General features: G+C 43.1%; 4 protein-coding genes across 5 annotated transcripts; all 4 read left to right on the forward strand.

Moving 5' to 3' along the window:
• Positions 1 to 2,347: 2,347 nt before the first annotated feature.
• On the forward strand, positions 2,348 to 9,219 carry LOC113019701 (P2Y purinoceptor 14-like). The gene is made up of 4 exons (XM_026163520.1): positions 2,348 to 2,412; positions 7,635 to 7,749; positions 7,854 to 8,113; positions 8,306 to 9,219. Exons 2-4 carry the CDS (start codon positions 7,645 to 7,647, stop codon positions 8,949 to 8,951), a joined length of 1,011 nt encoding a protein of 336 aa, XP_026019305.1. The 5' UTR covers positions 2,348 to 2,412; positions 7,635 to 7,644; the 3' UTR covers positions 8,952 to 9,219.
• A 9,768-nt stretch (positions 9,220 to 18,987) lies between these two features.
• Positions 18,988 to 21,321, forward strand: LOC113019705 (intraflagellar transport protein 46 homolog). Of its 2 annotated transcripts, none has more exons than XM_026163523.1 (6): positions 18,988 to 19,073; positions 19,281 to 19,427; positions 19,737 to 20,029; positions 20,238 to 20,331; positions 20,410 to 20,541; positions 20,766 to 21,321. In XM_026163523.1, exons 2-6 carry the CDS (start codon positions 19,299 to 19,301, stop codon positions 21,117 to 21,119), a joined length of 1,002 nt encoding a protein of 333 aa, XP_026019308.1. In that variant the 5' UTR covers positions 18,988 to 19,073; positions 19,281 to 19,298; the 3' UTR covers positions 21,120 to 21,321. The 2 variants fall into 2 exon arrangements, with proteins under 2 accessions (XP_026019308.1, XP_026019309.1); XM_026163524.1 differs by lacking the exon at positions 18,988 to 19,073 and adding an exon at positions 19,080 to 19,162.
• A 1,086-nt stretch (positions 21,322 to 22,407) lies between these two features.
• On the forward strand, positions 22,408 to 24,984 carry LOC113019749 (uncharacterized). The gene is made up of 5 exons (XM_026163569.1): positions 22,408 to 22,494; positions 23,526 to 23,637; positions 23,729 to 23,918; positions 23,990 to 24,099; positions 24,798 to 24,984. Exons 1-5 carry the CDS (start codon positions 22,432 to 22,434, stop codon positions 24,980 to 24,982), a joined length of 660 nt encoding a protein of 219 aa, XP_026019354.1. The 5' UTR covers positions 22,408 to 22,431; the 3' UTR covers positions 24,983 to 24,984.
• A 462-nt stretch (positions 24,985 to 25,446) lies between these two features.
• Positions 25,447 to 26,862, forward strand: LOC113015602 (RPA-related protein RADX-like). Its single transcript, XM_026157641.1, has 4 exons — positions 25,447 to 25,520; positions 25,904 to 26,059; positions 26,425 to 26,608; positions 26,784 to 26,862. Exons 1-4 carry the CDS (start codon positions 25,475 to 25,477, stop codon positions 26,860 to 26,862), a joined length of 465 nt encoding a protein of 154 aa, XP_026013426.1. The 5' UTR covers positions 25,447 to 25,474.
• The last annotated feature ends 780 nt before the right edge of the window (positions 26,863 to 27,642 follow it).

The raw sequence follows: 27,642 nt of genomic DNA on the forward strand, positions 1-27,642 counted from the left end.
GTTTGACAGCTACATTCTGTAGTTCCAGGCGGCAGCGTTGCGGTTGCCATGGTTACAGGGGGACGCTCTGCGTGTTTCCTGGGTGAGAGGCCTTTTTGTTGTTGTGCTAAGCTAATAGGCAGAATGCTACAGGCATAGCCCTAAAGAATGTAGCCTCATGGGCAGTGTAGTCCGTGCTGCAGGGAGAATGGACTGCCATACTCGTTATGTGTCTGTGAGCGCAAGGTGGAAGAAAAAGGAGAGTCGAAAAGTACGAGTTGTCATCGAGCAAAAACGGGAGCTGGAAGCATGTAAATATAATAATAACCACTGCAGCCAAGAAGAGAGCCTGATGAGCCCAGTTGTAAGTAAGCTATTAAGACTCGACTTTACGCTGTGTTTGTGTTTTCCTCCGAAACAATAAGTTCTGTTGGAGCAGCCTTTCAACGCTTCTCTCTGTCTCTCGCAAGCAGAGTTGACCCAGACAACAAAGTAAAGCCATTTTTCGGCTACAAGCCCAACAAGGAACCCGTATTAGTCAGAGGTCCCTTTAATACGGTTCGGAGCCGCGGACCTTCAGTAATAGTAATAAATCACACAGCAATAGTACATTCACGTAGTTGTAAAATGCATGATAATATATTAAGTAATCCAAAGTATTCAGAATACATTACTCTCATTGAGTAACGTAACGGAATACGTTACAGAATACATTTTAGGGCATGTATTCTGTATTCTGTAATGGAATACATTTCAAAAGTAACCTTCCCAACACTGTAGCTACATGCGGCTGTCTTCTTGTTTGATGGCAGATACTCCCTTCACCCTGGCCAAAAAGGCTAAAATGACCAAAGAAAAACTGGGAAACAGCTAAACATGAGAGGTTTTTGGACAAAGTTTGTTTTTTTTCCATTGTTTAAGCACTGCTTCCAGCTAAGAGTGATGCCATATATGCCCCATAGCTGCAGAAAAGGCTAACATTGTTATCTTTTTACAAAAAACCAGCTGAATATGAGAGGTTTTTGAACCAATTTTGTGTTCTCCATTCTTTAAGCACCGGTTTGAGCACCGTTTGAGCACCGGCACCATTTCAAAAGTACCGATTTGGCACCGGTATCGGATAAAACCTAAACGATACCCATCCCTATACAGGACAGTAGCTCTCAAGGACTGGAGCTGGAGACTGTTGGGATTAATTTTTATCTGTAAGGCTAATATCTCATAATTTGCATCACATACAGTATTTGTATTTTATTCTTTACTGCACACAGTATATTGTAGAGCAGTTGTGCCCACTCTGATACAAGCAGACACAACACTTTCTCACAACTCCCTCACAGGAATGTGGCTTCAATCATGAATCTGCTGTTATGATATGCACTTTGTCCACTTCTTTAACTCTACAGGCCTGACTGGAGGGCAAGAGGTGGTTGCCATGGTAATGGGAGCGTTGCTAGCAGAAGGTTAAATCTCTATATAAGAAGATTCCCAGAAAGCTGCAGAAGAAGAAACGTGAGCATGTATCAGACCTAAGACACCTTCAACTGATTCCACCAATCATGCTAACATTCTGTTTCTGTGACCCGCAATACAGTTACAATACAGAAGGTCCCTGGTGCTGTGTAACAGTAATTTTAAATTGTAACAATTTGATAATGATTCGTGAAAACGTTTAATTGGAGGAAATTAGTCTTCTCTCATGAAAAAAAACCTAACAAGATTCCTGTTTTATACATTTTAAATATAAAAATCAGTTGATGCATATTTTAGACACTGATATCTATAAATGTTTTTTTTTCTGAATTAATGGATTTGGATGAGGAGGGGAAATGGTCGTTGGTTAATGATGGGAAATGGTTTTCTCCAGTGCGTTCATAGTTTTTGGATCAGCATTCAAGGCAGCTGTGGCTCACGAAGCAGAGTGTGTCATCTACCAATCAAAAGGTCAGTGGTTTGATCCTTATTGATCCACATTGTACACTGGAGTTTCTTTAAAAACTGAACCCAGATTTACATCAGCCTCATTGCATCCATTGGCCAGCACCATCAATCGATTGACCTTTGAGCTGAGGAAATATTTGAGTTGTTCAGAAAGTCTTGGGATCCATGACACTTGTTTCAGATGCAATCTGAATTGGCTTCAGGTGCTGTCTCATGTTAGCTGTAGTGATGAAGAGGTGAAGGACATTAGTAAAAAATCAATCAGTGTCAATAAAGTGAGTCAGTGCTAAAATAAGAAGTGTAGCAGCAGCTGATCAGAGAATGACTCGACTCTTTTGGACACGTGTCGTGTCAGTTTAACAGTGAAGACAAAGAGGAAATAGACCAGTGTGCAGGGCAGCAGTGATGTCACTGTGCATTTCCTTAGTTACAGTGGTACCATCACACTGAGAACGGCTGAAGCAACTTTTCCTCCTCGCAGCAGAACCAGAGGTGAGTCCTGATGGTGTCTGATTCTCACATTTAATACTGACAGAAAAACTAAATAAGATCATTTTAAACCAGTCCTGATTTAAGGAACAAAAGTAATTGGGTTAGTGTTTTGGAAGCTAATCTGGACATACGATTACAAGTCTCTTATTGACTAAGGTTCGTGGTGTCCTGGTGCCAGATGCATGGACAAACAACCTTACGCTCAAACATGATAATGTTGTTTAGAACATACTGTGACTAACACATCATTATATTTAGAAAAAAATCAGGAAGGGGTCAAATACTTTTTCAGCACAATATAAAACCTGTTTAACACAAGTTATCAGCAAGTCAGGTTACAAGAGACGATCGATCATTGTGTGTTTTCTGATTTACAGTGATGCCATTAAACCACCAAGGCTTTATGACTTACAAAAATTTAAATTCTAACTAACTTTTAACAACTAATCAGGAAGTTACGTGTCTGAGTTTTCTGTGCAGCAGTTTCAGTGGTCATAAACAGGAAAGACAACAGGGTTGAGGTTAGAGCTGCGCTGTGTCTTTTATCAGAATCAGAATCAGAAAGGGTTTTATTGCCAAATGTTGAGTGGGTTTACAACATTAGGAAATTGCTGCGGTGCTTCAGTGCAAACATACTGTTATAAATTACACTTAAATAGACATGAAAATAAAAATAAGAATAAGAATTAAAAGTGCTAATAAGAATTAAAAGTGCTAAGTAGATAGATAGATAGATAGATAGATAGATAGATAGATAGATAGATAGATAGATAGATAGATAGATAGATAGATAGATAGATAGATAGATAGATAGATATGTACATGATATATACATGAGTGCAGGTGGTGATCAGTGCCAAACATGGAATGATGCAGTGACACAGCGTAGGGTCATGTGTTAGTGGCGGGGACAGTCATATGGTTATTGTTCATGTGTCCAACAGCAGAGGGGAAGAAACTGTTCTTATGGCGAGAGGTTCTGGTGCGAATGGACCGGAGCCTCCTGCCTGAGGGGAGCAGGTCAAACAGACTGTGTCCAGGGTGAGAAGGGTCAGCTGAGATCCGAGCTGCACGCCGCAATGTCCTGGAGGTGTACAGGTCCTGCAGAGATGGGAGTCTGCAGCCAATCACCTTCTCAGCAGAGCGCACAACACGCTGCAGTCTCTGTTTGTCCCTGATAGTGGCTCCAGCGTACCACACGGTGATGGAGGAGGTGAGGATGGACTCGATGATTGCAGTGTAGAATTGCATCATCGTCCGTGTTGGCAGGTTGAATTTCTTCAGCTGCCTCAGGAAGTACATCCTCTGCTGGGCTTTCTTAATGACGGAGGTGATGGTGGGCTCCCACTTCAGGTCCTGGGTGATGGTGGTACCCAGGAAGCGGAATGAGTCCACAGAGGTGATGGGGGTGTCAGTCAGGATGATGGGGGGGAGTGGAGTTGTGTGCTTCCTGAAGTCCACAATAATCTCCACTGTCTTCTGGGCATTCAGCACCAGGTTGTTGTGGCTGCACCAGGACACCAGACGTTCAACCTCCCTCCTGTAGGCAGACTCATCCCCGTCCGAGATGAGTTCAATAACGGTAGTGTCATCTGCAAACTTGATTAGCTTGACAGACTGGTGGGTGGAGGTGCAGCAGTTGGTGTACAGGGAGAAGAGCAGAGGAGAAAGAACACAGCCCTGAGGGGAGCCGGTGCTGATGGTCCGGGAGTCCGAGACATTCTTTCCCAGCCTCACATGCTGCTTCCTGTCTGTCAGGAAGTCAGTGATCCACCGGCAGATGGGATCAGGCACATTCATCTGGGAAAGCTTGCCTCGGAGATGGTCTGGAAGGATGGTGTTGAAGGCAGAGCTGAAGTCCACAAACAGGATCCTGGCGTAGGTCCCTGGGGAGTCCAGATGCTGCATGATGAAGTGTAGGGCCATGTTGATGGCGTCATCTACAGACCTGTTGGCTCTGTATGCAAACTGCAGGGGGTCCAGGAGGGGGGCCGTGAGGGTCTTGAGATGGGAGAGAACTAGGCGCTCAAATGACTTCATGACCACAGATGTCAGAGCCACGGGTCTGTAGTCATTTAGTCCAGTGATCCTAGGTTTCTTGGGGACAGGGATTATGGTAGAGGACTTGAAGCAGGCAGGCACATGACATGCCTGCAGTGAGGAGTTGAAGATGCCAGAAAACACTGGGGCCAGCTCGTTTGCACAGTGTCTGAGGGTGGCAGGAGACACACCGTCTGGGCCGGGAGCTTTCCGAGCATTCAGATTCTTAAACTGCTTCCTCACATCTGCTTCATGAATATGAAGAGTTGTGGTCGGAGGAGGTGGTGTGAAATCCTCTTTTGTGTGGGGTGAGGAGGGGGGTGTTGTAGGTGAACAGTTTGAAGGTGGTGATGGCTCTATGGAGGGGGGAGAGGTGGGGGAATGAGTGTCCAAAGTGTCTCTATTGTTGGGGCCGTTGGAGGTGTGAAGGCTGCCTGATGGCTCGTCAAAACGGCAGTAGAAGTCGTTAAGGGTGTTGGCCAAGAGCAAGTCATCAGTGGAGTGGGGGGTTTTAGGCTTGTAGTTGGTGATATTCCTAAAACCTTTCCACACAGAGGCCGAGTCATTCTCTGAGATCTGCTGCTGCATCTTCTCAGAGTGCTGATGTTTAGCAATGTCCACTTCTTTAGTGAACCTGTACTTGGCCTCTCTGTAGCAGTCCCTGTCTCCGCTTCTGAACGCCTTTCTCTTTTCCAGCCACAGCTTTTTGAGTTTAGGGGTGAACCAGGGTTTGTCATTGTTATAACTCACCCTGGTGCGTGATGGCACAATGCTGTCCTCACAGAAGTGGATATAGGAGGTGACAGTGTCCGTAAACTCGTCCAAGCTGTTAGAAGCAGCCTTCATTGTGTCCCAGCCTGTAGACTCCAAACACGTGCGAAGCTCCTCCACAGCCTCGTTGCTCCACAGTTTTTTGGTCCTCACGACAGGTTTGGAGAGCTTCAGCCTCTGTCTGTACGCGGGGATTAGGTGGATCATGACGTGGTCAGAAAGTCCGAGTGAAGCGCGGGGCACCGCACGATAGGCCCCGCTGATCGTGCTGTAACAGTGGTCTAATGTCCTCTCCTCTCTGGTCGGGCATTTAATATACTGCTTGTATTTGGGAAGCTCATGGCTCAGATTGGCTTTGTTAAAGTCCCCAAGAGCAATAATGAGAGAGTCCGGGAATGTCCGCTCCATGTGGAGAATCTGCTCCGCGAGTGCGCACTGAGCTGCCTGCGCATCCGCATCTGGCGGGATGTAAACAGCGGCCAGGATGAATGAAGCAAACTCCCGCGGAGAATAAAACGGTTTGCAGTGAATAAAAAGGTATTCCAGAGAGGAAGAGCAGTGCTGAGCAATCATTGTTACGTCTGTGCACCAGCCACTATTGATGTAGAAGCAGACACCTCCACCTTTGGTCTTACCAGAGAGAGAGGCCTGCCGGTCCGCGCGCAGCAGATGAAAGCCCTCCAGCTTGAGCGCGCTGTCCGGGATGTCCTCACTGAGCCACGACTCCGTAAAACATAAGACACAGGAGGAGGCAAAGTCTCTGTTCATGCTTCTCATCAGGTCCAGCTCGTCTATCTTATTCCTGAGTGAGCGTACATTGGAAAGGAAGATCCCAGGAAGAGCAGTTCACAGTCCGCGTTTCCTCAGACGCACGAGTGCGCCGGCTCGCTTACCTCTCTTTCGGCGTCTCACTTTCCTGATCAGAGTCTGCAGTAAATCTGCCGCAGATGCGACAAATATTGGAAGTAAATCCCCAGGTGTTGTAGTCCTGTAGTTAAGAAGCTCTTCTCTGGTGTAAGAATATCCAGAGGAGTGCCCAGACACAGAAGTTATGCACAAAAACAAGACAGAAGTAATGCACTGAAGCACCAGGGCATCCATACGCGGCGCCATCTTGGATATGGTTTACAATTTAACCTGGAAGACATAACAACAGAAGTAACTTTTCATCATCACAAAAAACTGCAGAGGGATACGTTAAATACAGGTCCAGCTGGATTCTCAGACTCACATCTTTTGTGCTTCTGCTGATTTTAAAAAATGACAATTATCATTTTTAATAGTTCCTGACATGTGGAGCAAAAACAATCAATGATTAATAACACAGCTGAGTTCAGCGTTCAAGAGATGTCAATCCAGCATCATGATAAAAAATACTTTTAGTTAACTGAGCATGCAACCTCAAAGTTCATCTGTTCCAAGTAATTAGTTTCTCTCTGGTCCCAGTGTGTACCCTCTCGTTTCCCACCCTCTCGTTATCCTGCCTGTATTTAAGTTAAGTGTTTCTAGTTTCTATTTTTTTTAGCTTTGTATGTTTGTGCTTTAGCGTTCAGTATTAGAGTAATTAAAGCTGCCTCTTTTAGTTCACTCCCTTTGTTTCCAAGTCCTGCTATTGGGGCCTAGCTCTGCCTACCACACAGTCATCGTGATAATTTCAATGTCAAAGTCAATTTTACTTATATTGCACATTTCATTCTTTAAAGGAATTAAAACAGCAAAACAAAACATTGAAATATATAAACTTGCAGGCAATTCGAGTAAATTCCTTTAACTTGATATCCAAGCTCATTGGAGTCCAGGAGGCCTGCCATGACTGCCCTTCACCGTCAGGCCTGGTGTCAGTACCATGTGCACTGGAACGTGAACATATAGAGGAACGTTATGTTCAGCGATGAGTCCAGGTTCTGCCTACAGCTCACTGCTTCAGCTTGTGCTTAATGGATTGTCATAAGGATTCATGAGAGGGTTGACTTATCTTTACTAATGAATGCTTCCTTCCACAACTAAGGTACTAATGTACAGAATGTGTGTAGGTGCATGTGTGTCTGTGCGTTTCCAGCCATACCATACATAGACAGATGACCTTTCAATGAACTTAACGTGTGTGTATGAGCTATGCTCAAAAAGCAGAAGCATCTTGCTAAACTCTAAAAACAGAAACTTGCAATTGATCATATCTGAAATGAACATTTAAAGGTGTGAAATCTCGCATTTTAATAGAACAGAACAGTCTGGTTTAAAGCTATTGTATGCTTCCTTCCACAACTGCAGACTGTAACCTGTAGCACAATATCTAAAATTGTTCCAACATTAATTTAACACAACAAATTAAGAGTGAATCATTTTTAAAAAATGAACCTATAAATTCAGTTTAAAAGACTGTTTTTTTTAAAGTGTTTTTTTTTTTCCAGCACCAGAAACATGGTTCACCCCAAAAATGAAACACTGTCTTTGGACCAGAACTGTGGTAATGTCGACACATCAGCCAACCCTTTCTTTATGCTGGTCTACAGTCTGGTGTTTCTGGTAAGTTTCAAATAATCAGATTGTGGGTTTTTTAAGGAACTGGTTTAAGGTTCTCTGTGCATCTACAAACGTCCTGTTCTCTCGTCCTCTCTGTGTCTCTACAGGTGGGTTTACCCCTCAATGGCTTCATCATGAAGTTTTACTGTTGTCGGGCTCGGCAGCAGGCATCCAGCAGCTTGATGGTCTACCTGAAGAACCTGACAGCTGCTGACTTCATGCTCTGCCTCTCTCTGCCACTGCGCATCGCCCACTATGCCATCAGGTCTCCCATCATTTGGCTGCTCCACTGCACAGTTGGAGCTTCTGCTTTTTTCCTCAACATGTACGCCAGCATCATATTTATGGCGTACATCGCTGCCAATAGGTAAGAATCTTTACTGATTTCAGACTGTAGTTAACAACAACGTAAAAACTAGATTAAGTGGTTAAGTACACACCCTGTGCTCCTCACAAAAGCATGAATGTACCTTTTTCTGGCTCAGTATTTACTTTTGCAGTTTTGGCACTGTTGTGATTAGTGAAGTTGTATTCTGCCTCCTTCCTCTTCTGTCTGCAGGTATCGGAAAATCGTACATCCTTCAGGAACTGTACGAACAGTACGAACTGCGAGAATCATCTCTGTCATCACCTGGGTTATTCTCCTGGCTCCAACAATCACTTTTATCAGCTTTTTTATCAGCTCCAAGGAACCTTTGACCTCTAATTACTGTGTTGATTCCTTTAGTTCATCAGTCAGCCTGCTGTACAAAATCCTCCACACCTTCTCTGCAATCATTGTCCTCTTGGTCTTCATATCCCTGGTCTTCTTCTACTACAGCATCTCCCGCAGGGTGTTGCAGTCACAGCAGAGGCAGCTGGCCTCCTCTGGTTCTGAGAAGCTGGTGAAGTCTCGCAGGAACATGTTGGTGCTGGTCAGCATCTTCTGTGTTTGCTTTGTCCCGTATCACCTGGTTCGTCTTCCCTTTGTGTTTCTTTCGAACAGCTGCTCTGTGGGTCGAGTTTTGTACTACCTGCAGGAGGCGGCCACCATGGTGTCAGTTTTCAACGTCTGTCTGGACCCTGTTGTTTACTTTTACCTCTGTAAGACTTTTCGAGCTCAGGTGAGAAAGGCGTCCAGGAGGACCAACATCCAACAAGCAAATGAGGAGAGCGAGAGCAGCAGGGAGCAGCTGGACATCACTACTTCAACACCAGTGATGTAAGGCAACATACAGCATTTTATAAAATGACGAGATTTGCTTTTGTTTTGAGAGTCCGATTAGTGAAACCAGTATCATGGATCCCCGTCCTCATGAACCGCAGGACTTCTTCTGTGCTCAGATATCAACATGAGGCTGAACTCAGCACAAACACACAGGTGTCAGTGTTGCTAGCATTTAACTTTAGCATGAATGAAGTGAACCAGTGTGTGGGCAGATTCAAAGGAAAAATGCATATCATTAAATATCTGTCTCTGGAAACAGTTTTAACATTCACACATATCCAGATGAGCTTTTTATCTCTCGGCAGTAATCTCTACATTTTATTATGAAAATCTTAAACTCTAAAAGGCTTGGAAATGAATTTACTGCTTTTGCTTATAAAGAAAATATCTAAGATTTCCAGGCTGGTTTGCTTCTTTACTGATTTTCAACACAGATGTTGTCACATGTTTGTTCTGCACTGGAGCTAAAAAATAAATAAATAATGTTTTAATGTTTTGTTTGGTTGTTTCAAAGAATTAGTGATGGGATTTCCGGCTGTTTTTAGAGAGCCGGCACTTTCGGCTCCGAACCGCTCTTCAGGTTGTTTTGTTGCTTTAGATAATTTATTATTAACAACAATATAAAATTAAGCACAAACGGAATTACTAATGAAAAAAAAAAGTGGTTTTATTTATATATGTTTATATATAAATATATGCGGTGGCCACGTACAACACGTACAAACTCCAAAACACATTTCTAGCGTTAACTGAACTTCCAAAACAGCTACTTAGATCACTTAAATGACACAATTGAAAGCGTGTGTGTATTGTTTGTGTTTTTATACACAAGCACTCATATATATTAAAATAATTTAAAAAAAATGTTTATTTACCTGTTACTACCACACACCAAATCCAGTCGTTGGAAGTGCGCCCAGCATCCTGGAGCACTTCTGTTGTGTTTTGTACATGTTTTGGAGTTTTTACCTGTTTTGAAGTTTGTATGTGCTTTGTCTCTAGGAGCCACCGTAAATATACTTTTATTTATTTACTCCACATAAAATGTAATAAATAAATCATATAATACTAAAACCAACTATTCACATTTCAGCTTTTAACTATTTAAATTTTCAGCTTTTTCCTTTTAAGGAAATTTTAAGTGAAACAACACAAAACACTGCAAACCACAACACAATAAAATATAAATTAAAATATGAAAACAAAAAGAATCACATTCTCTGTCATATGGACCTGCATGAATAAACTTTCTGAATCCTTTATCATCTGCAACTGAAAATAGTTGTGGATGATTACTATACCTTTCTAATGTGACATTGTTGTCCCTGGCTCTCTTTCTCTCTCTCTCCCTTCCGCTCTGTTCCTGTGCTGCTGCGAGTGTAACTACCGCCCCTCCCCCCTCTGCCCAGCGTAAAGCACAAGGCTCACGTGCAGAGTGAAGCGGAAAAAAGTGCGAGAGAGGGTGAGAGAAGGAAAAAAGAAAAATAAGGAGCTGGCTCGTGTCGTTCACGTCAAAGATCCGGCTCTAAAAGCCATTTCGTTTGCGACCGACACATCACTACAAACAATTATATGTTGTTCCTCACTGGTCAAGCTGCCCCTTTTTTGACTCCCACACTGATGCTTTTCTCTGCAGTTTGCACCATTTGTGAGACTAACAGTCTCACTTCCAGGTGCCTATCAATTTTCCATCAAACCATAAAGGGAAGCTGGATTTTAATAGAACCTATACTACGCAATTACTTTTTATTTAGTTCATGCACTGTCTCTGAAGCACCCCCAAAAATGGGTAAAATCGTCCCTGGAGTACAGTGCTGCAAACACCGCGAGATCTGCGACTTTATCACTTGAACGGGCGGCTCTTAATTCTCCTGCACGCGCTTTTTGGTGAGTTCGCGAGAACGCGCAGGAGATATCAGCTGTCCGGTGTGCTTTCCAGTCATAGACCGAGTGCGCTGCTGGTGGATTCACACTGTAGTGATGCAGGAGAACCAGGAGCTGGAGCAGCGGACTGCTGGAGCCCCCACCTCCTCCTCAGGAGCCCAGGTCAGTAAGCAGGACGCGTGGGTTTATATCTGATCCTTCTCGGTGTGGGTAGAAGAATACACAAGTATCTGCCGGTTTTTGCCTCCGCGGCTCTGAACCTTAGTCAGGAAACCGCTGGCTGTTCCGGGATCCGTGACTGGCTCGTAGACGGTGTTGTGGCAAAAAGTGATTGCCTGCAAAAAAAATGGTTTCCACTGTTTCCATGTGTTTTTTATGTGTAATATCTTTAAGTATGTTGCTAAATAAACTTTTGTGAACAGGTATTACAGAGGGGTTATATATAAAATTTAAAAAATTACCTGTTTCTCAAGTATCTTTATTACTGTGTCATTGTACTTACATTATAATCAATCAGCTCCCTTTTGTCCACTTAAAATATGTTTACAGAACTATTGTTGCAATTTCAGCTGTCCTCTTGGCCAGATTACTCTTAAAAAAAGACATTTTTCAAGTCAAAAAGGTTTTTTCTCACTGAGGCTTCATCCGTGGTCTATGCCTGTAACACGTGTTTCTCCAGTGGAAATGTTTAGAAGCCTTTTCTCCGCTGTTCAGCCCTCTGATTCAGTCCAGCGCAGAAGTCCCGACAGAGCATCCTGCTGTTAAACAGCAAAGACCCAGTGCAGCTGCCAACTGGTGTGGATAACCCGAGGTGTCCCGCTAGACTCCGACAAATCTAACAATAAACATATAAAACAGCCAAACATTCTAATAAATACGAAGCAAACTGAATAATATCTCCTACAGCGGGTCTCTCTCATTAAAATAAATTTCACTGCTTTTAAATCATTTCTTAATAAATCCAAAACATTTCCAGTGAAATTAATGTTTTAAATAAACACGATAAACTGTTTAAATTATTTTTAATAATCAATGTAAAATACAGATTTTAAAAAATGTTATAAACGAATAAATATCCTTTAAAGCTGTTAATGAAACAGTAATATGTATGTTCTTGTGTTGGGGTGGTGCAGCCTTAAACATGAGGGAAAGTAATCACAGTGACAATAATGTTAATGATCCAGGGAAGCCCCACTGGGTCATCGTGCAGGGCTCAGCAGATGTGCAGCTCTTCCTTAGATGTGGATAAACTCACAGGCACACGTGCCACATGGTGGTGCTGTACAAGAAGAGGGTCGTGGGTATGAATCCAGTCTGTGCTGTTCATATGTTCTTCCACTGTCCAGAGGATCACTGTGATTCTAAATGAAGTCAAAGAATTGTATGATCCATCGTACCAATCGTTTTTCTCGTGACAGGAATAATGAAACAACTTTTTCGGGGCGGGGGGGGGTACAGTACATGTCCTCAGGGAGGTGCTAAAGCTAACAGTGTAGGTCTCTGATGGAGTCACAGTCTGGTCCAGCTGCTGATGTGTGTGTGTGTTGGCTGGCATGGCACACACACCAACCATGATTAATCAAAGGGCCTTTTCATTAGAACCTGCTCAGATTAGCTCGACTGGTTTTCCATAGAGATTGACAGACCACATGACTTTCGCGCATTGCATTGTGGGTACGAGTGGCAACATAATCAAAACACTGCATCAAGCGCTAGCATTTCCAGCACTGGTAATCATTAATTCTGCGTCTGGTTTTGAAAGTGACAACGAAGGAGAGAAGCGGAGAGTGGATGACGAAGCCATCCTGAGCCTGTTCGTTTCCGACACTGGAGAAGAGGACTTTGGTGGTTTTAGTGCGCAGGAAGAAGAGAAAGATGGTGGTGAATGACTGACTTTTCTTCTTGTTAAAGCCGTGTCACTGCACCTAAAAGGTAGGCCGAATCTATTTTTCTGGTGTGCTGTAGGTTATTGTTATGTACTACATTTGTTACTCATTTATGAAGCACAGTACATGTTTCGTACTTGTAATTACCGCTACTTGTACATATACCTAAAAAGTTATGCAAATATGTACCCATAACTTGTTTTTCAAAATATTAATAAAAGTGATGTGTCTCCAAACAGCCATCTCTTTCCTGACAATTCCCTTTGTGCATATTCTCTTACATATGATAAGTCAACATTGAAACACCTGCGGCTTTTAGTCAGGTGCGGCTGATGTATGTACAAAACAGGATTTTCCCCTGATTTTAGCTTGTGCGGCTAATATTCAGGTGCGCTTTGTAGTCCGGGAAATACGGTATATGGTCCTAAGTGTGAGTGCATACACTCACAGAATGTTTAGTAACTTCAGATCCCTGCAACAAGTCCAGTTCCAGTTTACTTTGTGATTTGGACTATTCCACTTCACAGCTGTTGTTACATTTTTTTCCTTTATCTCCTGTACAGGCAAACGCATCTATTTGTCGTTTCAGGTTGTAGTATTACAAGACATTTTCAGATCTAATAGAAATAAAATAAATGTTAGTAATTCATTCAATGTATTGTGTTTATTTATAACTGGCATTATTGTTTCATTCTATCATAGAAGCTTACAAGAAAGAGGCAAAATTGTATTCCATCATGCTGTATTATTGCTTTATCAGCTGCTTCGGTGAAAAACAAATCAACAATGCAACCAAAAAACATTGCAAAACAACATACTGGAAAACAGTTATTCATCACTTGATTGCTTCAGTACAACACTTGGGCACATATATGTGGGACTTTTCGTGGCTGTTTTGATATCGCTCTCTCTCTTAACCGATCAAATCTCGCTGTGGTAGCAGCTTTAAACTCGGTATGACCCAGGTTGATAGAGGGGGCCCAGTCTGGATCGCATTCCAGCATTTTGTAGGCTGGTTTTCCTACAAAACACAACAAACATTAGCCCGCAAAGCCACAGTGAACAAAGCAGCACAGCGCAACGAATTCAATTCAAATTAAGACTTATTTGTAACCTACATCAACAATTATGTTATGATAAAATACGTATTAACTACAACAGAAGACTTACCTTTGTGGAAATGCTTGGAGCAGACTAACATGTGAGCTGGAGTGTTCTGAGACGTTATATTTGGTCTTTGAATGGCTGCAATCCAGGCCATCCGTCGGCTCTTTGTTATTTCGGAAACATGGCTTGAACAATTTCTCTTCCACGACGGAATCCAATAAAAAATCTCTTTACCCGTCGGCTTCCCGGTGCTGTCATGTGACTATTGCAGTTAATAATACAACAGCTTCTTGACATTTTTTGTGTTTCTTTTTATCGCTGTGTGACTGTTTTCATGTGAAAGCCTACATGCGCTAGTACCGCTTGCCACTCGTACCCACAATCCTTTGTGGTTTTACCCTGGAATGACGTCACATTTTCAATCTTTGGTCGTGTCTAAATTCATGAGCTGCATCCTCCTGAGGACGCATTTGTAGACCGATTACGTCATAGCGACACGCCGAAGGCTGTCCAAATTCGTAGACTCCTCCGAATGCAGCCGACAAATGCGTCCTCCTTTTCCCCGAATTTGAAGGGTGTGTCCTTCATGGCCTACCATATCCCAGAATTCATGGCGCGGCGTCAAACAGAAAACTGATTAAACAGAAGTGTGAGATGGTCGAGAATTTACGCCAGTGTCCTGTTATATTTTAGATAGCAAGGAGCAGACGGCCGAGTTTATTATACTCCACAGAGACAGCGGTGACACTAATCAGAAGGCTCGACCGTCCAATTTCCCCAGCCGTTTACTTCCGGCCTACCCGACCTTCTGGGGACCCGGCCCACGTAGACCGCAATGGCTGGGTCCTCAGGAGGATGCAGCCCATGAATTTGGACACGATCTCTATTACACTCGAGTAACACCTAATTGTCGTTATAGCAATGCAGCAGAACATCCCGTGATATCATTTGTATGCAACACAAACACAAGCAGGGTCTAATTGTGGTCATAAATATTTTGCGCAGTTGTGAGTTTTGTACCCTTGTAAACATAAAATATCAGAAAATGTTTGTGCATCTACAGATGAGAATTTGTGTTTGTAAAAGATATTTACACAAGTTACTTTTAAAAAAAATTGCTAAGGTCTGGTTACAGGTACAAAGCAAAAAACCACTTGTTTTTGCAAAGTGATTGGTCAAAGTCATGTCAATCAGTTGGAGGGGTGCTTTACTGAGCTCCTTTCAAAAGCACCCCTCCGGCACGCAGACTGGATATTTAAACTTGTGATTGACATGACATTGACCAAATAGCTGAAAGGAATAAAAATTGGGTCAAAATTTGTGCTTGCAAGTTGAAACTCCAACACAGCCAGGGAACTTGAGCGCAGTTTTACATGTAGTTTCTTGCTTTGTATCGGTAAGTAGAACTGAACAAAAATAATTTATTACACAAATCTTTTTTGCACACTCATAATTTTTATCTATAAATGCACAAACCTAAAAATTTCAGATATTTTGGTTTACAAGGCTACAAAACTCAGTTCACAACTATGCAAAATATTTATGACCACAATTAGGAGATCAGCAAAGCGAGCGTGTACCTGCTGCTCGCTTTATGGCTTCTTGTCAGACTCGGGGAGCATGTTGTTGTTATTGTGGGCATCATTTCCCTCATTGCCAAGCTTAACAAATGGCAAATTTTTTCATGTTCCAGTCATAAGTGTAAAGATAAAAAACTATATGATCTTCTGGGTCAAAGGTCAGCGTCACACTGATTAAGATGAAGGATCAGCTCCAAACTTGATTTAATAATATAATATTCATAATGATCTCTTTCTTGGTTTGAGGTATTTAAGAAATGTCAATACAGCATACAACTTCACACTGACACACAAAGATTGATATATTATATTAATGTTTAATAAAAACACAATAAAACATCAGTTTTAGTATAGATCTCTCTGAGTGCTTGTGTTTTATTTTTTTGTTCCTTCGTGGAGTCTAACGTCACCGCTCTCTCTTTCTGTCTGCTGTTTATTCAGAAACAGAAGAAGACTGGACGTACTGTGCACCAGTGCCAGGACTGCAACAAGACCTATAAATCCAAACACAATTTAAAGCTTCACCATAGAATTCACACCGGAGAGAGACCACACAGCTGTGACGAGTGCGGAGCAGCTTTCAACGCTTTAGGCGCTACAAATCCACCAGCGCATCCACACAGGAGAGAAACCCTACAGCTGTGAAGAGTGTGTCGCAGCCTTCGCAGTTTCGAGTACACTGAAAAAGCATCTCCATGTTCACACTGGAGAGAAACCCTATGTTTGTAAACCCTAATGCTCAGCTCTGCGACCTGAGTGCTCACACTGTGCATCCAAATTTTAGCTTGGTAACATGAAGTGTTACCAAAGCTTATATTATATAGCTAAGATATAACACAAAATCTGTCTCTTGCTCTTCCTCTCTCTCCATCTCTGTCTTTCACTCACACAGACACACAGCACCAACAACATCAACTAAAATGCTAATGAAAAACACTGACTTACAACACAGCTGCAGTTGAGCAGAAATGTCCATCCAACTTCTTTCGCGGATGTTGCGATGATAATTTTGTAAGGCCACATCAAAAAGGCTCGGATGGGCTTGCCAAAGTTCTACTAGTTCATCTTTTTCACTTCTGTTTCTGTATTTGCACACGCGGAGTGTGAGATGTTGCGTTAAATTGGCTCGTGGCATCGCATCTATAGTGTGATACCCTCACAAGTGGCAACCATGTGACCGTACAATTGCTGATCGGGAGCTGGTCCATCCATCCATCCATTTTCATCCGCTTTGTCCGGGGTCGGGTCGCGGGGGCAGCAGCCTAAGCAAAGTAGGCTTAGGCCATTACATGGGGTAATGAGGCGTTAATCGCGTCTCATTACCCCATGTATACTACATGATGCATGACACACGATTAAGGCGAAACTCCCCAAATCTCGGTTAGCGAGTTGATGCTGACAGCACTAAGTAAAACAAAAGGAAAAGTCACATTTATAAAGAGTCGATCTCGTCTGAAAATGGGCCATAAATTGCACCGTGTATGCCCAGCTTAACTTTGACACAAAGGCATCTGCTGTGATGTTTACACCTGTGGTGAAGTCTCACTAGTGTCAGATTTTATTATATACACAGATATAAAAATATGGATATGTACAGATAAACGATCCAAATTATAATATTTCTGTCTGAGTCAAAATTGATTGGATCAAATCAATTATGGAAATCAGATACCCAGCACTGTTTTCTTTTTTCTGCCAAATATTAGCTCATTTTTTTCAACCTAAATTTTATCAGCTTGATAAAGAAATGACTGAAACACTCTTGTGAGGCCTGTTTAGTGGACCAATGTTGATCTTAACTGATTTAACTCCTACTCCTTTTCTTAGTTTAAGTTTATCGTTCTAATCGTTTTTGCTGCTTTATATTTTCAATTTAATTTTGTTGTTTAAGGATTTTTGGCAACACGGTGGTTAGAAGGTCCTGAGTTCAATTCCACCATCAGGCCGGGGTCTTTCTGTGTGGAGTTTGCATGTTCTCCCCATGTTTGCGTGGGTTCTCCCCGGATGCTCGGCTTCCTCCCACCATCCAAAGACATGCACTTTGTGGGGATAGGTTAATTGAAAAATCTAAATTGCCCATAGGTGTGAATGCTGGAGTGAATGTGAGCGCGAATGGTTGTCTGTCCCTATGTGTTGGCCCTGCGACAGACTGGTGACCTGTCCAGGGTGTACCCGCCTCTCACCCTATGACAGCTGGGATCAGCTCCAGCGCCCCCCGCGACCCTGAAAAGGATAAGCGGAAGTGAATGGATGGATGTTTAGGGTTTTAGTTTTAGGTCTTTTTATTACTGATTTTTTTTTATTGTGTTCTTTTCTTCATGTTTGCTGTTCTGACTTGTTTAATTCATGGCTTTACTGTGAGGCTTTACATGTGGGGTTTCACAACTTGCATTTGCACCTGGATTAAGATGTGCTTTCTAAATAAAGGTTTTCTTTCTTGACTTCTGAACCAAATAACAGCTTATGAGGTGGTAACTACTGGGAACATGTCCTCAGGGCGCGAGTCCCTCTTGTTTTCTGGAGTAAAAACTTGTTCAGCATAACTGAAGAATAAAGGTGCACTAAACGATGAGGATGATGTTCAGTGGTGGTGGTGACACATACAGGTTGCACAGCTGTGACTTCCAACCAACATAAAATCAAGATCATCAAAATGTAACGACCTCGACAGGAAATCTGCAATGACCCAAACGCTTTAATAGAGTTTAATGAAAGAATCGTTTTTGCCTCAGGATTTTACATCAGTCAATGCCAGTGCTGATTTATGAGAAACATCAATCCAGTTTCATTTAATATAGGATTTAAACAGCACCAGATGACACAAGGTTAACAGACAAAAGATAGCATGAAAAAAGACTAATGCACAACTAAAAGCAAAGGCCTGAAATATTATTTTATGATTATTTGCTGTTTTTGTTCATCTTTAAAGACTCTCCTGAGAGACTGTGAAAAGCTGCCAGGGAACCTGAATTGTTTCAGGTAGGTGGAAAACATACAAACACCGCAATAAGAAAATAACACAAGTACCTATATTAAGAGGAGTCGGCGCCCCACAAACAGCTGTGGACGGCCTTGTTTGTGTAAACTCTTTGTTATCGAGAACAGATGAATAAATATCGTCACTTCACACTTCAGGAAACCTTTCCCTGCGTGTTCATCAGAAATATATTGATGACAATGAGCCTCAATAGTTTTTCTTTTTATATAGATTTGATTTTTGTGGTTTTAAAATAGTTTTGTTAACATGTTTATTTATTTATTTTTATTTCAGTCTTTCACTCTCCAGATTTAGAAGAGCCTCAGCCATCCATCTGTTTGATTTCCATTCAGCAGTCAAGAGGAGCTGAGAGATTATGAGATTCCAACAAATATAGAACTGACTCTTCTGTATTCACTTCACTCCAATAATAAATGCACCACTGTTTTATTTTCTTCCAGTTACTTTAAAGCACTTATTTTTATATAATATAATATAATATAATATAATATAATATAATATAATATAATATAATATAATATGCCTTGGAGCTGGAGCTTCTGCTCTCATTAGATTCTAACTACACTACCCAAGATGCCCTGCCCGTCCCGTTGCCAGGATACGTAACATTCCACAAAGGCCATTTTGACGCCGAAAAGCGAGTTTGGCTTGAACTCAGACGACAAGTAAGACATTTAAAACATATTTATCAGATTTGAGTTTAGCTCTGCCGGCAGGTCGTTTGTCTCTGCATGCCGAGTGTGTGCTGTCTCAGGTGGGTTAATCGGCTTAAAACCGCCGGTGTCGGCTTCTTGTTAGCTGTCTGCTGCTAGGTGGCTAATGCTACTGTAAACCGTTGTTTCTGATGGAGGTTTTACTGTGTCCGCCCGCAGCTGACCCGCCGGGCTCCGATGGAGCGGGCTGACCGGGACAGAGGAGGCCGCCTGCTGAAGAACCAGCCGTACGACGAGAGCCTGGATGTGGCGGACGCCGAGGAGGTACCGAGCGTGTACAGCCCGACTTCCCGCAGCCAGCCCCAGGTAATCTCCTCCTGTCCTTGCAGAGAGCTCCGGTTTAACCGGTGATCGTGACGCCTGCTCGTGTTTCTTCATTATTTAAAGCTCAAAGTGTTTCCAGTCACAAACTCGTCTGTGTAGAAACTGTGTAGAAATGACAGAAGAGTGAATCTGGTAATGTTAAGTGAGCATCATGTTTTAGAGCCCCAGTTTTTATTAAAACACTAAATAAAGTTTCCTTCCATCAGAGTTGAACTGTAAGCTGAGTCAGTCCTGCCATGCTCCAGGTTGGTCTCAGGTCACATGACCTGGTTTTGTTTCTTCGTCTTTCAGGTGGAGTTCAGGAGGAGCAGCAGGAGGGTTCACAGCCTGATGTCGGCCCACAGCAGCAGCGACGAGTTTGACGAGGACCATGGGAGGGGGAAGGAGCCGGGAGGGGGGCGGCCAGAAGAGGAAGAAGAGGATGATGACGAAGAAGATGATGATGACGATGAGGACTCCGAAGATGACGAATCGGAGGAGGACAGCAAGCTCCACAAGGCGCCGGAGGGCCTGTATGATCCCGCCGACTACGCCAACCTGCCCGTCAGCACCGACATCAAAGAGCTGTTCCAGTACATCACACGGTGAGCAGAGACACACATGTGGCAACTCATGTTTTTTAACACCATCTTGTTTATGCTAAAAATAAAAAAACCTTATCAAAGTTTATTGATAAAGCACCGAATCACAACAACAGTCACCTCAAAGCACTTTATTTGTTAAAGACCCTGCAGTAAATCACGTAGTTGTCACGCACACATCTGGAGTTTCCGTGTTTTGTGTTTGTCTCAGATACACCCCCGAGTCCGTTGAGCTGGAGCACAACCTGAAGCCGTTTATCCCGGACTTCATCCCTGCAGTGGGAGACATCGACGCCTTCCTCAAGGTTCGAACACAATCGCACCTGATAGCATAGAAAGCGCGACCTCTGACCTCAGAGTGACCTCATGTTGTGATCCCACAGGTGCCGAGGGCCGATGGCAAACCGGACAACCTGGGGCTGCTGGTTCTGGATGAGCCCAGCGTGAAGCAGTCGGACCCGACGGTGCTGTCGCTGTTTCTGTCGGAGGAGACCAAGCAACACGGCGCCACCGAGGTACACACACACCTGTACGCACGCACACACACACCTGTATGCATGCACACACACATCTGTACACACACGCACACATCTGTACACACACGCACACATCTGTACGCACGCACACACACACCTGTATGCACGCACACACACACATCTGTACACACACGCACACATCTGTACGCACACACACTCAGCATTAAAGTCAGAGTCACTCCTCATTGTTTCCTTTCCTGCAGGTGAAGAAGGTGACGAGCATCGCCAACCCTCAGAGCAACCCGCGGGCGGTGGACAGCTGGGTGGAGAGCATCAGCGCGCTGCACCGCTCCAAGCCGCCAGCGAGCGTCCAGTACAGCAGACCGATGCCTGACATCGACAGCCTGATGCAGGAGTGGCCAACCGAGCTCGAGGAGCTGCTGGACCGCCTGCAGCTGCCGTCCGCCCGCCTGAACTGTGACCTGCTGCAGTATGCGGACATTGTGTGCAGCCTGCTCGACATCCCCGTCTACGGCAGCCGCGTCCAGTCCCTGCACCTGCTCTTCAGCCTCTACCTGGAGTTCAGAGACTCGCAGCACTTCACGCGCAGAGCTTAGTGGCTGGAAGTACCACATCCAAACGGTCACAAAAGTCTGTTCAGGAACTGAAAACTAACCCCAGATGTTCGACTATTTTGTGGCTGCTGTAAAAGTTTTTATTAGCTGAGAACCTGTTGCTCTGCTTTTGTTTATTTCCTCCTTTTGTTTTCTGTTTGTCCTCTGAAATAAAAGCCATGTTCAGGCTCTTTGTAAAAACACAGCTTTCGAGCTTCATCTAACCTAAGCTTGCTTTCACTGCTCACCTGTGCCACCTGCAGCAGCCTGAATACTTCAGGGACCAGATGAAGGTCCTTGATAAACGCTGTAATAAACCAGCCGCTCAGAACAAGGTCACTGTCTGAACATCTGTAAAGTCCTGTGCCTGCAAAAAACGCCTGTTACTCAAAGATGCCCGTATATATTATATGTAATTAATAAAGTAAACTCCGTGAGTGTAACCCAGTCATAGATTACATATTGTTATAATTACACAAAATGTGTTCTTTATACCTGACTGTTAGGACCTTCAAGCCTGTATTTGTATTCATTATGGTTAGAGCCCCTCCTCATTGTTCTTCTTCTTTGGTGCAACCCTGTAAATACAGTGTACCCCTTTTCCCTCTCCCATTTTCTACAATTCCCCTGTGGGGGAGGTGGGTGTCATTTCCCTGTACCCTGTGCAACACACATGTAATTCATATTTAGCCACCCTGATGTTTCTGATTGCGATTTTAGTTCAATTATTGTCATATTAATGCTAGCACGAATATATAATTATGGCTAGCTTGGAAGTTGTGATGGGTTGAGCGAACCCCCCACTGTTTGTATTTGGTTGTAGGAGCTGGAGCGAGCAAGTTATTTACTCGGAGGTCTTTCTTTTACCTTTCTTTGTCAGGTATGTCAGATTTTTTGCTGGTGTTTTTTTTTCTTATGTCAAAAATGTTCCATGTAAGTTCGTACTTTATGTTTAATGGAAAAATAAATGCAGAGCCTTTTCTACAATTCCCCTGTGGGAGAGGAGCTGGAGCGAGCACGTGTTTACTTGGAGGTTTTTCTTTTACCTTTCTTTGTCAGACACAACGCAGAAACACACAGTTACATGAGGTCAAAGGTCAAGTTTGAAAGCTCCAAATATAATTTTAAAAGACGTTTTTAGAAGTTTTCTTTAGGTGTGTTTTACTTCTAAACATTTAGATTTTTAACACTAATTTAACAAGTAATCCTATTTTGTTCTATTATTATTTTAAGTCATAAATACTAAACAAGAAAATCTGCGTCTCCTCCCTCCTCCCACAATGCACCGCACTGTTATTGTTTGGGCTTCTTCAACATGGCAGCCGCGGGCTGCCTCTTCCAGAGAACCCTGGCCCGGTCCAGACCCGGTACTAACAAGGTGTGCTTCCTCTACTTACAGCCGCCAGGACGATCTTGATCGGTCTGATTGATTAACCGGTTCCCACAGCTGCTAAATCCCCCGCCTTTTTGCCGCCACCCCATCCTCCACCAGACTCCATTCAAAAACCTTCACCTTTATCTTGACCAGCGCAGTCAGTATGATGTGTTAGCGCTGCTGAATGATTCTCACATTAAAAAAACATATGTGATATAGAAAAGGATCCGCTATGTTTACCGACCGAATACTAAATTAATATTACATAATAGAGACGTAGAAACATGTCCAAACTGTCTTGTATCCGTTAGCTTTTAGCCTGTAAGAAACATGCTTAAATGTCAGATTGTGGATGAGCTGCTTGAAAGCACTTCCTAAAAAGAAACAGCAACCCGTCTGGTGACTGAATGTTGTGCCGAAATCAAATTAGGATCATAAGTATTTAGAAAAATAGCCGGATGTGTTTTGGGTTTGTTCATTTGAAGGTGCGGAATAAGAAAATCATTGATTAGTACGTTTTTAAAATTGGATTTGGTTTGTGTGACGCACCTCTGCCTGAAGGCGTCAGTAAATTTTTGACAGCGAAATGACGGATTTAGAGTATAACCTGTTTTCATCCTTTAAACATTAATCTGTTTTTATGTTGTACGTGTTGTATTTTGTTTTTAAGGCCACTTATCACTCAGACTTAAAGTAGAAACGATTCTGCTCAATTCCAGCTCCAAAATGTTTTATCCACTTTGTATTCACTAAAACTTTCATCAGTTTTACCTGAATGACAGTTTAAAATTATTTTATTTTATTTTGGCCCTTTAAGCTTCCCCCTGCTCCTCCTCCTTTAAGACAACTTTCTTCTCATTGGCTGCCCCTTCTGTCCTCTATGTGATGTCATACAGATCCAAGACTAGAAAAACAGTGATAAACTGAGCTTTTGGAGCAGCAAGTACATACACTGAGCCCATAGTTGGTTGTGATTAATATGAACGTCTACAGGTGTAGCAGGAGCTATGCTAACACTTTTTTTTGCCTTGCAGGCATCTCCATCCTCTTCGGTTGTCTGCAGGGAGTTCCTCTATGTGGTGGACTTACAGCGTTATACCAGGGACCAGGGCTTCCCCGTCTACTTCCCCCAGGCCGTCCTCAAAGGTCGGACCCGGTTTTAACTGGTTGTTTGATATATTTCAATCTGATGACGATACTGGTTTTCTTTGGGGTTTTACCAGTTTGATGTCTTCAGGTGACGACTTGTACGACGCCACATTGAGTGATGGGGACTGCCGGGTTCAGGTGACGATGGATCCTGGTCTGAACCGGCTGGTGGAGAGGAACATCCTGCGGCCTGGGCTTGCAGTGAGACACGCCACCTTCAGCACTGCCATTACCGCACAGCTCCCCGAGTGCTCCGGGGCCTTTGGGAAAGGAGACAGGTGAGTGAGGACAATAGAGAAGATGGAGCTGTGATGCAGTCAGACCAGCTGACTTGTGTGTGCTCCTGCAGCTACAGGCTGGTGAGCCTGGAGGTGATGGACGAGGATGAAGAAGTCGGGGTCAGATGGTCGGATGTGGACTGGGACTCTTTGCCCTGGTTTGGATCCTCAAAAACTGAAGGTAAGAGGCTAGAAACGAGGAGATTCTGACTCTCAGATTTTTCAGATTTCAGGTTGGAAATGACTTAAACAATTATGAAAATATGAAACGTTTTTTTTATATTCCTTTTCACTGCTGATCTGTTTTTGTTTTGTTACAAATCAACTTCACCGCTTTCATTTTGATCAAGGTTTGATTTCTGCAGCGCTTCTTAGTTAAGAGAAGGTTGACACGATGGCTCTTCTAGTAGCACATATGAAGCATGTGAACCACACAAAAAATGATCTGTTTCATTTCTTCACAAATGTTATTCTGCTCACAACCATCGGCCTCCTCAAAGTGCACGAGTGTGATAAACCCGTTCTTTCTAACTAGTTTACTAGCTTACCATCACCAGTGTGTGAATGTGTGTGTGAATGGGTGGATGACTGGATGTGTAAAGCGCTATACAAATACAGGCCATTTAGTTTTAGAGTTTTCTGGTGTTTTTGACCCTGAAGAACGTCTTACAATGGCAGCCGCCAGTCACTGGCTATCAGACTGAGATGGATAGAATCATCCTTTACATGAGTAGTGAAGAAAAGAACTGGATAATGATGGACATGATGTCCAAGCTGAACTAAACAGCGAGTGACTTTGAACATTCAGGGAGGGCTGTAAATTAAAAGGTTTGCTTCTAAAATTTTAAAGCTTCTGATTTGCTGATGTTGTTTATCCAGCAGGTCCTTTGGTTCCTCTGAGAGCCAGCAGGACCGTCTTTCTCCCTCTGTGGAACAATGTGGACTACAGCGGGGAGGTGTGGATGGAAGCCACTGATAAAGAGACAGCGGGTCAGGAAGCAGAAGAAGAGCCAGAGGAAGGCATCTATGTCTTATTATTATTAATCCTTTATTTATCCAGGTAAAAAATCTCATTGAGATTAAAAATCTCATTTCCAAGAGAGACCTGGCATCATTAAAAAAACATTCCTTCAAACAAACCCGCTGACTTCTTATTTTTACCATTTATCTGGAAGCCTTTCTTCTCATTGCCTGTCCCCAGAGAGCAGGTGGGTGTGGTGTCTGTCTCTCAATGACATCACACAAATATAAGAGTAGAAAAAAACAGTGTGATTGCCACTTTTAACGTTATCATCGACTGCTAGTACAGGAGATATATGACAGAAGATTGTAATAGTAAATTATAGAATTATAAAATATAAAGTGAGTTAAGACAAATCCGTTCAAACAGGGGATTCATGTCGTTCTTGTTGCTGGATTGGCTGTGTGTGTTAACAGACGATGTCCTGCTGTGACCATATCGAGTTGCGTGAGTCCTACCTGTACGGTCGCCGGGGCATCACCAGAGGCGCCGTCCAACACGACTGATTGTACGCATCATCAAAAAATCACATCTCATGTATTACGGGAGAACAGACCGGAACTGTGAGTGTCCTTATAAGGTTAGTGTGCGCCATTATTGACACTGGCAAAAACATTAATACAGATTTCTATTATTTATTTACCTATTCACTGTTTAAACTAACTCAAACTTAAACAACATCAGACCGTGTAAACAAGCATTAATTGCTATACCAGCAGGGGAAAATTGCTCATTCAGTCTCATATTTTGTCCAATTTTCTGGAATAATTGGGTATTATTTGTCAAATTTATCTTAATTGTTTTAAAGAGCCACTCAAGTGAAACAGATAAAGACAGTGTAACAGCCATACGTAACACGCCTTTGTTCATAGTAGTACAAAGGATGTAATTACCAGAGGACCTAATGCTGATCCCTGAGGAACTCCAGACTTTATAAACTGTTCTCTCGCTCCCTCTGCTTCAGCGGTGCTGGAGGTGAACGATCGGACAGGAAATGTGTGGGTGGTGTTGTGGAACAGTGTATGTGTCAGCTGGTACCGCTGCCTCAAGCCCGGTGACATCATCAGCCTGAGACGCTATCGAGTCAAACAGCATTACCAGGCTGAGCTCAACGACATAGGTACACAGGACCAAAGCAATGAACTTTTTAGTCATTTTTTCCTTTTTCAAACTCCGGTACTTTTGGGTAAAAGGTGTTTTATGATGTGCAGATTTTAAAGCTTAACATATTATTATATTAACTTCACCCTAAAACTCAGTTTGAACTGGTGATTCTTTGCTTTGTGTCCAGTGGCCCTCTCATTGAGTCTCCCCACTTGTGTTATTCACACACGTCTATATTTAATCTTTCATTTTAGCCTTTTCAACTTCTCAGTTACCTTTAAATCTCACCACAGGTTAGAAGGCAGACTTATTCTAACTGAACATTGTATACGTGGGAACCTGTGACTCACAGTTATCCTCTGATTCTGTTTTTCTGTGCAGAGATCAGTGTGAACAGCAGAAATCCTGCTGCACAGATTTCTGTCCTCCAAGAATCCACTGTTTCACCTGACTATCTTCCCCCTGCACCCACCTACAGCTTCTACAACAGGTACATGATCCTGTTTGCACATGAGGACTCTACTCAAACCCTTAGAGCAGTGTTTCCCAAACTCTTTGAGCCACGGCACCACAAGACGAGATATCCGATATTACGTATCGGTCCGATACTGACCTAAATTACTGGATCGGATATCGGAGAGAAATAAAAAATGTAATCGATCCATTAAATATCAAAAAAGCACCTCACAAAACTTGCGACATGGTGTAACTCAGCTCATAACCTTAGCACATCGGAGCAGTATGCGTCACGTGATAGAGCGACTGTGGCATGTGGGACCTGTCGGTGGTCTGGTTGAGCATTTTGAGCCTCGCTACTAAAACGGGCATTTCGTCTCCGAGGAAGTGATGCCAGAGAGAAGTAAAGCATGTCTGTAAAGCATTCCAGCGTTAAGCTTAACAACAGATATATGGAGCGACTGCCTCTCTCTCTCTCTCTCTCTCTCTCCTGCTGCTACTTCAATCGAAACTGATCAATGATCAGCTGATCGGCTTTTCTGTCGCGAGTCCGTCTCTCTTGTTTGTTTATCGTCCACTTTACACCAGAAAGAGGAAACCAGCGGCTGAACAACAGCAGCACGTTTAAGCTTGATGAGCTGTTGTTAGAATGTATTTAATATTACTTTCTACACCAGGATCTATTTCTACAGCTGACGCTGGTAACTGTGCAGGGGCGGATCTAGCAAAGTTTAGCCAGGGGGGCCGATAGGGCATGAACAGGGAAAAGGGGGCACAAAGACATACTTTTCTTTCTTATTCTCATTTAAAATGTCGAGCTTTTAATAAATAATTATCTGAATCTACACCAAGTCTGCATGGTTTACCGAAGATACATAAAGAGGGTGCACCTTTAAGACCGATTGTCTGTATGATCAACTCTGTCATCTATAACATCTCCAAGCTTCTGGCTTCGATCCTCAACCCGCTGGTGGGCAGCTCTGAACACCACATCCAGAACACCCTGGGTTTTGTTGAGAAGGTGAGAGATGTCATTATGGAGGCAGATGAGACCATGGTCTCGTACGACGTTACATCTCTCTTCACTTGCATCCCAGTCACAGAAGCATTGGAGGTAGTTCGTAAGAGATTACAGGATTATCC

The sequence above is a fragment of the Astatotilapia calliptera genome, chromosome 3 (genome assembly GCF_900246225.1).
Source record: "Astatotilapia calliptera chromosome 3, fAstCal1.2, whole genome shotgun sequence".
NCBI lineage: Eukaryota > Metazoa > Chordata > Actinopteri > Cichliformes > Cichlidae > Astatotilapia > Astatotilapia calliptera.